Source organism: Carettochelys insculpta, chromosome 2 (assembly GCF_033958435.1).
Source record: "Carettochelys insculpta isolate YL-2023 chromosome 2, ASM3395843v1, whole genome shotgun sequence".
In the NCBI taxonomy this organism is placed as follows: Eukaryota; Metazoa; Chordata; order Testudines; family Carettochelyidae; genus Carettochelys; species Carettochelys insculpta.
The window spans coordinates 250905720-250918884 of record NC_134138.1 but is presented as its reverse complement, the minus strand read 5'-3'; the positions used below and the strand labels follow the sequence as shown (position 1 = coordinate 250918884).

Genomic DNA, 13165 nt, shown 5'->3' with positions numbered 1-13165 from the left:
TTGCATTTTCCTAGTTCCCCTCCCGTGTTAAGCAAACTTTGGAAAGCAGGAAAAGTAGGACATCCACAGAGATGGCAAAAAAAGTTAACAGAAATCTTTCTTCTGTAACTGAATTCTTCACTGGCCATCCACTGGGTGTCGTCCCCCCACCCCGGCCTGTGATTGTCTCTGAAATAACACAGGGACTCTGAAAAGCTTGAAGAAAGAGATACTAAAGTTTTTGAAAAAAGAGTTGTTGGTGAAGGATGGGGGTGGTCTTGGGCTTTCCACTGCACTATAAGGCTTCTGTGCACAGGTTGTGTTCTCAACTGTTGATCCACTGACTATCCCCTCTCCTGTGATTGCCTCCAATCCCTGAAAATAACACAGGGACAGACTGTATTCTCAGCGGGCTCTCAACCCACTCTTCCCTGCATGAAGGGGTGCAAAGTTAGAAGAAAGAGATAGAAAAGTCTAGGAAAAAAATATATTTGTCTTCCCTCTTCACTACAGACATTGCTAACATGGGATGGCAATGAAATTTCATACGCTGAACTTATAACAGAAACAGGAATCTCAACTGGCCCTCCACCCTGTGGGGTTTTTTTTTTTTTTGGAGGGGGAGTGCCAAAGCATGAAGAAAGATGGGAAATGTTACGAAAAAGATTTTATAACAAAACTATCAAAGAAGCAGGTGTCCGCAATGGGCAGCAAGCCCCTGAAAATATTTTGGTGGGGGGCTGTTGTCTGTGGATGTAGAGCTGGTTGAAATGTTGAAGTAGTCCCACCCAAATACATTAGCCATTGGGGGGAGACTTTCCCCTGGTGGCAGGAAGGCGCTGAAAATCTTTTCCACCCTTGGAGCCCTAACTGCATGCAAGCCAGGACATGGTGCTGCCTGGCAGCATGGTTAGCACTGAACGGCAGGCACGTCCTTTTATTGAGTTGGGGGTTACCCACGTGATGTAGCTGTGTGCGGGAAAGTCCCAGACTCTATGGCACCTGTGGGGGAGGTGCCAGGCAGTGCAGGAAAAAAATACCAAGTGTAGAGAGAGAACCACGAACTCCATGCTGGGGCTATTTGAAAGGGGCAGATGCACTCACAGTGCTAATAGCAAAGAAAAACATTGCTCAGGCTCTCATGCCAACATGATCCCACAGCCACAGCCTTCCTGGTTACAATTTGAAATTCACAGTCTTCCTTTTACTTAATTCCTGCACACCTTGGGAGCAGTGGCCAGAGCAGAGCACTGAGGGACATTGTGAGTTACATACAGGACACCTCTGGGGGCTAATAAATTCAATTTTAAGATGTGGTGCTTCCACGCTGGCCTTTAATCAAACTTCTGAATTTGAGCTTGACGCTATACCCATCAGGTAGCTGCAATATTGTAATCTTGATATTAGTGCTCCCTAAATGGAGATAATAGTATTTACAGTGAAGACAGTCATGTGGTAATATCGAGCAAACTGGGTTAAATTCAAATTTATCTCATAGTATAGATGCAGTCTTAGATTTGGTGTTCACCTGTTGCCTATGCCCAGAGGCCTTAAGCACTAGTGCACGTGCTCTCTGCATGTGGCACATATCTAGTCTTGTGTGAGCTGTAATATTTTATTCTAATATGTCAGGTAGCCGAGTTAGTCTGTATCTTCAAAAACAACAAAAAGTCCTGTGGCACCTTACGGATGAACAGATATTTTGGAGCATAGGGTCTTTGCTCATGAAAGCTTATGCTCCAAAATATGTTAGTCTATAAGGTGCCCCAGGACTTCTTGTTGTATTCAACTAGCCTGTCATGACACACTGGCGTGCCATGAGAACTGTCCAATTGAGCCATGAAATTTCATAAACTTTCCCTCACCATGGCTCTCTGCAGAGCTACTACGGGGGCTGGGGAGGGAGCGGGAGAATTGATGACCTATACTAGCTGGTGAGGGCTCAGTTTCCCCCCACTGTGGCTTTGCAGAGCTGCTGCAAATGGAAACACTAACCCCACAGGAGCCTGTTTTGTGCTGGGAGGCAGCTGCAATGCTGCTTTCTGTCCTGAACAGGCTGGCAGGGCACCCACCTCTCCTTGCTTTGGTAAGAAGGGGAAGAGGGAGCGAGGAGCATGTTGGAGCTGGGATACAGTTTAAATGCCACACCCTGGCTCTAATGGACTTGCAGAGAAGGCAGCAAGCTCTCTGGAGCTGCCTCCCCTTTCTTTCAACAGCCTTTCACCCCCAGTAGTGATTGAATAACTGCTGTAATTTTTAGCAGTTGATCTACTCAATATCCCTGGCATTAAGCAGTTGTTGAAAATGTCTCTGCTCGCTGTCCAAGACTGTATACAGTAGTCCCTTGAATTATGCAAGGGCTGCATTCCTGCACACCCTTGCATAACTCCAATTTCACATAAGTTGGTGAGGAGAGCTGGGAACCAGGTGGCAGCCTGGATGCTGGTTCCCCTGGCCTTGCGGGAGCCAGGTGTGGCTTCTCCCTAGCTCCCTCAGAGCCAGTGTAGTTAGCAGTGTAGTTTCCCCCAGCTGGGGAGGAACTGTGGTACAACAATTGTCTGTCTGCTGGGCACCCTGCAGCTAGGCAGACAAGCAGCCACTGTGTTGGGGGCTTCTCCCAGCTGTTGGGGAGCCAGGGACTGGAGTGCTTTCGATTTGCATTTAACTCATGTTAATGCATATTAAGCACAAATCGAAATTATGCATACCAGGGGATTACTAAATTCAGTGGGGGATTTGAAACATTAATGGATTTGATTCTTGTTTATCTTGTTGAAGCACTATCATGTTGCCAACCTGTGTATTTGGACTGTAACCATAGTAAAAGTGAGTAAATGCGAAAGTTTTATGAGCGATCGATGCAGTTGAAAAAAGTGGGTGTGCTGTGGAACTGTTTCTCATTGAAGTGTGCTGTATTACTGAAAAGGTTGGGAACCACTGGTCTAATGATTGTTGGGTTTAGTGTGTGGGTGGTAGTGTAATGACCTATAAGACAGAGAAGGCCAGACCTAATATACATTACTATCTCTGGCCTTAAAATGAGACTGTGATGCAACTGTTAATCAATATGTAAGCAATTTATACAGAGCCATTCATTCCATTCTAATTCTCGAGGGAGAACTGATTAGTCTAATTAATATTCAGTTAAACCCACATTGACCATGGATCAGAAAAGATCCAGTTATACCAGCAGCAAAACTTCTTTTAAAAAAAAAAAAAAAAAAAAAAAAAAGCATTCAGACTATTTAAAAATGTGTACAGGTTATGAATGAACAGTTAAAAGGTTGGTGAACTGGAAAATTACAGCATCAGAATTAAATATGTACAGACAGTACATATTACGTAAGAAAAAGAAAATTTTGTAATGAAAATATTAACTTGTACATTTCCTGGTCTAACTTAAGTACAAGTCTGTGATAGAAAATATTTTCTATATAGAGTAAACTCTCATATCTGGCAGCCCCGGGACTGGGAGGTTGCCTGATATTCAAGTATTCTGAATAATACTGAATAATAGTTTACCTAGCACTGCATAACACTAAAGAAAACCAAGTTTAGATATTAAGAAACAAACAAATGTATGCAAAGTGTTTGTTACCACCAACAATAGTATTGTACACTGTAATAAACTTATACTGTGTTTACTTGTATTTACTTTCACTATACTATACTTAGGGAAAACAACTAAAATATGCTTTTGGTTAAAATGCTGGTTATTTGAGAGTTCTGGATAATGGAATGCTGGATATGAAAGAGTTTACTGTAGTACGTTTGGTTATTTAGTGTTGGAAGTTAGAGAAATATTTACACTGTAATCACTGTAAACAAGCATTTAAACTATCAAGGAGGAGTATGTTTTCAAAGAGCGTATATCTCTGTGTACATTCCTACGCAAGTTTCTGGTCTCCCTGTGCAGTGAGAAAATAGAATACAATATTGGAAGAACTACTCATCAGTCATTTGTAAACTCTTACCCTTCAGAAATAATTCATAAAAATATTTGAACACGTTTTGAATCCTTATTTAAGACCCAAGTTTAGTATTGCTCTCATCTGGTTGAAAATATTTTAGTGTTTATGTAGTGGTTGATGTGTTTGCTTTTACTCTTTTTGCATTGCTTTGTGACTTCATCATTTTTCTTCCTTTTTCTCACCAAGTCATTTTGCCAGTGGAGCTTAATTCCTGAGCTCTTGCTCTCGCTGTTTTCTTCTTGGAAAAATGCTCTCAGTGGTCGGCCTGCTGTCACCTATGTAAACTGTGATCCTGTTTCAACTATCACTGTATGTGTTCTTGTTACATGCCTCTTTCCACCAAATCATTTTATTCACTATCAATATATTGAAATAAATTTGAAAAACACCTAATTTCACCAGGAACTGCTAACTGAATTGAAGTAGCTTTTATGCCACTTTATGTAACCCTTCATGTCTTCCCTGTACCTTCTGGGGGCCCTTTTTTTTTTTTTTTAAATGTATCAACATCGTATAAGAGAAAAATTAATGGATGTATTCCAGTAATCCTTCAATCACCCTAATGGAACTAAATACAAAGATAATCCACTTCATCAGCACTGGGGCCACATTGTACCAGTCACTGGAACTACCATTATCTTGACTAATAAGAGCATGATAATAGTATACTAACAGCTTTTAGGGCATATGTCTAATTCTTACAGTGCAACTAATTTAGGATGTTTGGGGGTTATTTTTATGCATTTGGTTGAATGGTCTGTTTGAAATCTGTTAAATTTAGCTATAAATGAAACATCTAATGATCTTATAATTGCATATGTCACTTTTTGCATCATGGGACACATGAAGCAGCTGAAATAAGAGGAAAATGTCAAGGTCTTACTGTACAGCGTGCAGAAAAATGATCCAGAGCACCACACCATTTTTAGATACAATAAGACAACCATCATATAATGTGGATACAATATGGTAATGCTGTATTCTCAGAAAATAATGAAATATTTGTAGGCTAAGCAAGCTTGTCATAAGGGGTGGTAATAGCTTGTTTAGCTAACTTCAGTTCTGCAAAATTATCAGTAAAACTTAAAGGAGAAATGCAAAACTTCAGAGTCTCCTTTCAGTGTTTTGATGATGGACAGAAGTATTGCCAAAAATCATTTTGATGACGTAAGTGTGCAGTTATCTTTATTGCCTTTATGCAGGGGTGGGGAATCCACAGTTTGTCTGGATCTAGCCCCGAAGCTTGGGGCTCCCCTCCCTGGCATCCAGCCTGTGGTGGGGTGGAGTGTGTGGAGCCTTGAGCCCTGATTGCCAGATCAGGCAAGATGTGGTCTGGATCCAGGTGGCAGGCTCTCCTCTGGGCTGGGAGTGTGGGGCCGGGAAGAGTGCAGGGAGAGAGGTTGAGTTGGGGCAGGAAGCAGCGTCATGCTCCCAACTTCACTGCTGTTCTCCCAGCCAGGAGAAATGGGAGACAACTGCAGTGGTCTCAGTAGCTGCCTGGAGGCTTCCTATTGCTGCTCTGATTGGCCGGAATTCCAGCCAATCAGATCAGCAGAGGGTGATACCAGGGAACAGGGGTAGAGCATACAGAGCTGTGTGTGTGTCCAAATGTGCTGCAAAGGTAAGTGCCATCCGTGTCACCCAGCTCCTGAGCTCCAGACAGCTCCGGTGACACCCTCCCCTGCACTTTTCTACTCCCTGCTGCCTGGACTCCCTATCTACACCCTACTTCTGCCCCCTCCCTTCCTGACTGCACACCTCAAACCCTCCTGCACCCTTCCTCTTACCTAGACCCTCACCCTGCTCCTGTACCCCTTTCTACCAAGCCCACCACCCTTCTGTTGCCCCCGCCTTTTGCTCAGATCACCCACCCCAGCCCAGTCCTGCATCCTCCCTCCCATCCAGGCCACATACCCCGGCTACCATACAATTGGGGATCACATCAGTGAGGTGGGATTTTTTTTTCCTTGCTTCTCAATTCTGGGGCCCCCTGAATGATTTGTCTGTAGGTCAGTGACCCCCACCCCTGCTTTAGAGGAAAGGAAAAGGAACTGTTACCTACAGTCAAGCTCCCTGAGATTTGATACAGCTGCCAATATCTCATGTATGGAAACCACTTTTGATTATCTTTCCTTTGGTAGTGTTTGCAATAGGAAAATATAAATACATATATGCATATTTAATTTCTCAAGTAATGGGAGAGAAATTAAACTGCTATAAACTCCTTTCTGTTGTCAGTCAAAATGTTCATGAAATGTTAGGCCCCGATTGGTCTTAAGTCCATTATTTCTGAGTACTTGGCCACTGAGCATGTGCTTTGGATTTTTTTTACATTCTTTCTAAATCTGAACTGATTCTTGAAGAAATGTAGACTTTTTTTATTTGCTGAATGGCAATTGAATTCGTACTTGCTTGGTACCAAAAGCTTTTCACAGTCCATTACCAACTATTGTAAGCTCACTGGGCACAGGAATCACCTCTTTGTTGTGTTTGTGACTCCTACCACAATTGGATGATAGTCTGTGATGGGGCTCTTAGCCCCTATGGAAAAACACATAGCACATAATACATAATAATGATCTAGGGTAATCTGAGTTGTGTAATCTACTAAAACACAGCAAACTGCTTTGAAATACTCGGCTGTCAACCTGTACTAAAAATCGACATTATCTGAGATTTTTTAAATGTGTTTATATTACTAAAAGTATATACTATTATCATAATTTAACACTGTTGTCCAACTGTGTATATAAAACCATTAAAGAATAAAATTACAAGGTACTATCTCTAATTGGAACATAAAATCTTTCTGGAGTATTGGACCTGTCAAATTTAAAACAAGTTTTTCATTAAGAATATCTGTTCTGTCCTTTTTGTGGGGAAAATAAAAAAGCAGTAAAATCCTTTCTCCTTCCTGAATAGAGTATGAGGCATATTGTTAGACTGTGTGTGGAGAAGCTTGCACTGATGCTACCCATGTAGCTTCCTGTTCTGTGGCTGAAGTGAGGATTTTCTTCTCCAGAGTAGTCAGTCAGTACTAACGTTCTGTTCACCTTTATAGAAAGACAAAATATGTTTAAGGTAGTATTCTGGAGCCAGGAGTCTCTTAGTGATGGTATGACACTGAGTTTCTGTGCCATCACCAGTTAACTTCTAATCTTCCCTTTTTTGGGCTATTTAAAGTGTTGATTATTTATTTTTGGCCCAAAATTATCTTCTATATGTTGTGAAGACCACCAGTTTAGACACTTAAAAGAGAAATAAAAGCAAAGTGAGAAATTAAACAATTGTGAAAGGTCATCTTCCCAGTTAAGATGTGGTACCTATGTACCACATCAAAACTTCATCTTTGTATTTCATTTTTATTTTATTGTTCCATAAAAGTCAATGCAACACTACTCAATGAACAAGGAAACTGGCAGTAGTCATAATGTCAGGAAAAGAGTGGAAAAAATTTAAAAAAAGTTTCAAATGGTTTCCTCCACTTGTGTTGAGGGACACTGGTAGGTTAAATCATATTTTCACAATTTACATTGGTTATTTAGTATTTGAATATTAAACAGTGAAATTGCTTTCTGTTTCTGTGCACTTGCACAGTGCAGCAGTGTTTTTGTTGCAAAAGTTTTAAGTATAACTGGAATTGTAAAATCAATTATTAGGTTTTATGAAACATTGCTTTAAGAAGTGCCCCTTCAGTATACTAGAGAGAGGATTTTAATATATTCTATAAGGGCATATTTTAGCCTGTCTGCTAAAGCCATTCGTATTTTTAAGTCCAAGTGTCCAGGTGTTGAGTAAAAGCTAGAATGACTTCACCAAAAGTCAATATGTTTGCAACTTTGGACAATCTGTGCTCAGAGACATACTACAATCAAATTACAGTTGTACAACTGTTACATTATAATTTTTATGTTGGAGCTGGCTCTTTCATGTAAAGCATTTTATCAGTATCATCTAACATTTTCCTAGCCTTGAAAACAGACCATTCTTTGGAAACATTTAGGTTTTTCATGGTACCACTTTTTGTAGAGTAGTTTGGCAGAATACTGTACTTGAGTTAACTATGTGTTGACTGTAAAGTTCTAAGATCTATTACATATACAGGGCACAAGTCTGTGTACTTTTTTAGGGCTACTTAATCAAAGAAAATGTATTTATTCTTTCTTGCAGAAGTTCGGGGTCAATCAGTCTAAGCCAGAATTTACAGTGGATCTGAGAGGGGCAATTATTGACTGGGCGTCAAAGGACAAATCCAGCAAAAAGAATGTTATTGAGGTGAATGTATTTACTTTTCAGAAGTATGGCTTTGTTTTGGTGGCTGACTGGACTTATTTACAAAGCTTCTCTAAACTTAAAAAGTGAGGAAAAAAAAATCAGTTAAGTATGCCCAGAACAATATCAAGATACATATTTTAACTTAAATATATACATGTAAGTGCAAGCTATAAATCTAATTTAATATAGCCTACCATGTATAATTACCATTGAATTTAAATTAATATACTCTCTTTAAAGGAATCATCTATTTGAATAATTATATCAGACCTGAAAGTAGTAATCAGGAAAATAACATTAACTGAGACCAGAGTACAGGTTGTTTCTCCCTCATCCAGCATGGTCAAGACCTGACAGGTCACAAATGACAATGTGCCACACAGGGGAGACTCCCAGGATTCTGTGCTGCCATGGTTCCACGCTGCAGCAGGACCCATGGTGGGGGCTCTGATTAGGCTGCTGGCCCCACGCTATAGAGGGAGCCTTCAGCCAAGCTGTTGGCCCCTACTCTTGCCTTAGCCTCAGAATTCTCTGGCCCTACAAATCCATGGTTCTGCCAGATCATGGATATTGCTGCATGAGAGAGTACCCAATTTCAGAGGTTCACCCTGTATTATCTTTTCATTTCAACACTTCTCTTCAAAATAAACTGTTGTCATTTGCTGCTAAATAGAATTCAATTTTATATATGCATTTTAAGTAACTTAAGCACTGATCAACATGTGATGCCCTCATCCTATTTCTTAATTTTGTTGTGAGAACTGGATCATCTGATAATACCCATTGGCTCTAGGTACTTTGTATTGGTATTATTAGCATAGTCAGCTCCAATGTGTGTGCACATTGTTCTCCTGTCTGATTATTTAGGTTGTACTGAAAAGGAGAATACAAACATCACAGATAAATATCTTTAACAGTCACTGCATTCATAATTTCTATATTAAGCAAATAATGTACAGCATATATACACAAAGGATAGTGCCATATTCATGTTAGGGTTTGATATCCTCTGATGCACGCACACACACAGGCTTGCATTGCCATATGAGTTGCAGCTAATGACCATTTGTGGTCATCTGCAGCTGTTGATATGCTCTTAACTTAGTATTAAATCACTGACTTATTCTGAATATTTGTGTTTTGTTTTAATCCTAATAGAATTTTTCTTTTCTTTAAAGCTGAAAACACGTCAAGGAACTGAACTCTTAATTCAGTCTGATAATGACATTTTTATTAACGAGTGGTTTAAAGTTCTTAATTATACTATCAATAATCAGGTACGTACTTAAATCTTGAAGATACTTTTTAACTGTTGTCACAATTAGAAACAATTTTGTGAATCCACTCCATTATTTCATCCTTTCAAGCATTAAGTGTATCACTCATGCTTTCATTTCTTGACTTCTCAGACTATGTCTACGTTACCCTGGAAGATCAGCCTGCTCAGGGTCAATCTTCTGGGGTTCAATTTCATGCATCTGGTATCCCTTATTCTCCTATCGAGAGGAATAAGGGAGGTCAACAGGAGAAACTCACCCATCAACCTTCCTCGGGGAGGAGGTCGGCCAGATAAATTGACCTCAGATAGTTTGATTCTAGCTACGCAATTGCATATCTGCAATCGACTTACTTGCCTAATATAGACACAGCCTTAGAGAGTGAGTACTGTGTGTTGGAGTTGGGAAAAGGAGAGGGCATTTAGTAGTTAGTTCAGTGATTCCTGGTGCCTTGCTAATGTAAGAGTATTATGGTAATAATGATAATGGAAAGGGGATTGCCTAATATAGGGGTTTGCTGCTTCCAGCTCCAGAGCCACATGCGGCTCTTTAAGAACTTCTTTTTGGTTCCCGACGCTATAATTGCGAAGTAAAGAAAACCTCTCCTGATTATTTTTTATGTTGGTGACTATCTAAAAGCTGAACAATGAACAACTCATATCTAAATAACAAACGGTATGTGATCTTGAAATGTTGGATAATTTCCCCTTTAATATGTGGGATGTGTGTGTGCCTTGTTTCTAAAACAGGGATTACAAAAAGTATGGTTTGATGCTATTTATGAAGGACTATCTCATATTCACATATATTGTGGTTCTGGAATTATTTAGTTTTTACCGTATTGAAAAAAAAAGGCTCCTGCTGTTTTGGTTGCTGACCCCTGGTCTAGTAGATAGGATGCTCAGCTGGGACATAGAAGCTCTGGGTTCAGTTCCAGTTCAGCTAAAAAGCTGCATGTGAAAGTTGCTTTCTTGAACAAGTCACTCGATCTTCCCTGTGTGTCAGTTCCCCATCTGTTAAATGGGGACAATACTTCTTGAGGTGAAAAGGCAGGACAGGGATAAAATCTCTATATATGTCTGATTGTACTTGAATGCTGCAGTGGTAACGTCCATGTAAGTACTTTGATATGATTATGTACAGAGTTTTCTCCTTAAGTATGCCAGTCTTTTGCTTAAGTTACAAGCAACAAATGCTTTGCTTTATCATTAGCTCTCCAGAGTTAATGATAGGGTTATGCCAGTCATTTGCTTAAGTTACAACAACAACCGTGGGCTCAGCGCCCATTGGCGTCTGATGCCTCTCTCACTATTTCCTTCCATCTTTCCCTATCCAGTGCAGAGTGGCTTAGTTCTGTAGACTAGCTCCGCACCAATCTACTACATCATCTATCCATTTTCTGTGGGGTCTGCCTCTCCTGTTCGAACCATCCATTATGCCGAATACTAGGGTCTTGATTTTTCGTTTGTCGTTCATTCTGCAAATACATCCAAATAGTTGTAGCTTCCGATTTATAACCTTCTGCAGCAGGTTCTCTTTTGGCTGTATCTTCCTATATAATTCCTCATTGGTGACCTTGTGCAGCCATCCTATTCTCAGAATCTTTCAACTCTAACAACTCCTTTCGAACGCCAATATTCTTCTTTTCGAATCTTTCGTTATCACTCATGTCTCACATCCATACAACATGCTGCTGAATACACACGTTTTAAAGATGCCCAGCTTCGTTCTTAAGCTAATTGTTTTGCTTTTCCAGATATTATCCATCGCCTTCAAACTTGCTTTTTTTCACTATTCTAGTCGCTATTTCCTTCTTACAGTCTAGATCAGACGTTATGTTGCTCCCCAGATAAGTGAACTTCTCTGTTCTCTAGTTCAATCCTATCTACACTGATCTTCCTTCCTATTTCCTTATCTCCAAATACCATTGCTTTTGTTTTATCGATGTCCATAATCAGTCCGTACCGCTTCCCTTCTTCATTTAACACTGCACCGTTTTCGCTAGCTTCTCCTCATCTTCCTCAGTTATAACTATATCATCCGCGAACCTCAAGTTGTTAATTCTTTTCCCATACGCAGATATCCCTTCTACCTCTTCCTTGATCTTGTCCATCCCTCTCTCCAGATGTGTGATGAAGATACTTGGTGATATGGGATCTCCTTGTCTCGTACCTCTACTTGTTTTAAACCAACTTCCCAACTCCCCACGTGTTCTCACCGCTGCCTCTGCATTATCACTGATATCTTTCATCAACTGTATGAGTTTACTATCCACTCCATATGGCTCCAACACTGCCCAAGTCACTTTGTGAGCTATACTGTCAAATGCCTTTTGAAAATCGATGAAGTAAGTGTATGTTTTTGTTCTTTTGTCGAGCTTTCTCTGCTATCAGTCTTAGTGCCAACATCTGCTGTATGGTACTTCTGTCTTTTCTGCATCCTGCTTGCTCGTCTGCTATATGTTCTGTCTGCGATCTTAATCTCTCAGTCAGTATCATCATCAGCACCTTACCTAGATGACTTGTTACGGCAATTGTTCTGTAGTTCTTTCACTCCAATGTACTTCCTTTCTTGGGTATTGTCATCACTAGCACAGATCTTGTCCATTCCTTAGGTGCCTTCCCTTCTTTCTATGCTATATTACATAGTCCGTGTATGTCCTGAATCATGCTTTCTCTGCCATATTTGATCCTCTCTCCCATGATGTTGTTGTTTAGTCGTTTCACTGCTTTCTACTTCCTCCTGAGAAATATCGGTCTCACACTCTATGCTCGGGGGAGATATCTCTTTCAATTCTTCAATCAGTCTCTCTGAGACACTTGGGTCCAACTGTGCTTTGTATAGATCAGTGCAACATCTCGTCCATCGCTGCACAATCTTCTCCCTGTTCATGAGCACTTCTTCGTTCTCTTCTTTGATCGCCATCTGCTTTGTTTGCCATTTCCTATTAATATTCCTAATTGTTTTATGCATTTGCTGTAATACCTCTCAATATCTTCACATTGCTCCTCTAACCATTGCTCCTTATCCTTTCTGGCTTCTTTCCTTTCCTCATTGCATTTCATCCTATGCAAGCATCTCTTCTGATCTTCAATGCTCTTTTCTCTTGAGCCAACTTCAGTGTCTTCTGGGTAATCCACTCTTATTTATCTTTTCTTCTTCTGGAACAGTCTGCTCAATTGCCTCTTCTATAGCGATGGCTATCCCTGCGACTCTTATCTAGGTGTTTCTCTGTGGCGATAATCTTCTCTTTGAGCGCTGTTCTGTATGCATTCCCTATTTCTTCCTCTTTAACTAATTGTTTGCAACTTAGTTTAGGGCTAGCTGATTGGGATTTAGTCCAGGCAAGAATGAAGTAGAGCTTGCACCAGTGGTGCTATCCTGGGCTAGGTACTGACTTCCATGAGTAGTTGCTTGGCATGCTGCTACTTTGGTTGTTCCATTAACTGGTAGAACTATATGGCTGTGCACCCATCCACTTTGTATCAGTGACTAGCTGCATCGTCAGGTATAAATTTTGCATCTGCTTGGGGCTTTAAATGTGTTCCTAATATTCGTAACACAGTTGTGAAACCTGGAAACCACTCTGGAATCACAGCAGATTGTGGCTTTTCCCCCTGTGGTTGGCAGGATTTCAGTGCCTTTCTGTTGAATGTCTCACTA

The 13165-nt window shown here is 40.4% G+C and overlaps 1 protein-coding gene across 7 annotated transcripts in view; it reads left to right on the top strand.

The window, feature by feature from the left end:
• Positions 1-13165, top strand: part of ARHGAP12 (Rho GTPase activating protein 12) — a 173750-nt gene that overhangs the window by 137788 nt on the left and 22797 nt on the right. For 6 of the 7 annotated variants that reach the window (XM_074984964.1, XM_074984963.1, XM_074984961.1 and 3 more), the window contains 3 exons: positions 4137-4259; positions 8121-8225; positions 9404-9502. In XM_074984964.1, coding sequence (XP_074841065.1) covers positions 4137-4259; positions 8121-8225; positions 9404-9502 — 327 coding nt within the window. The remainder of the gene's footprint in view (positions 1-4136; positions 4260-8120; positions 8226-9403; positions 9503-13165) is intronic. The other variant, XM_074984960.1, reaches the window with a different exon arrangement.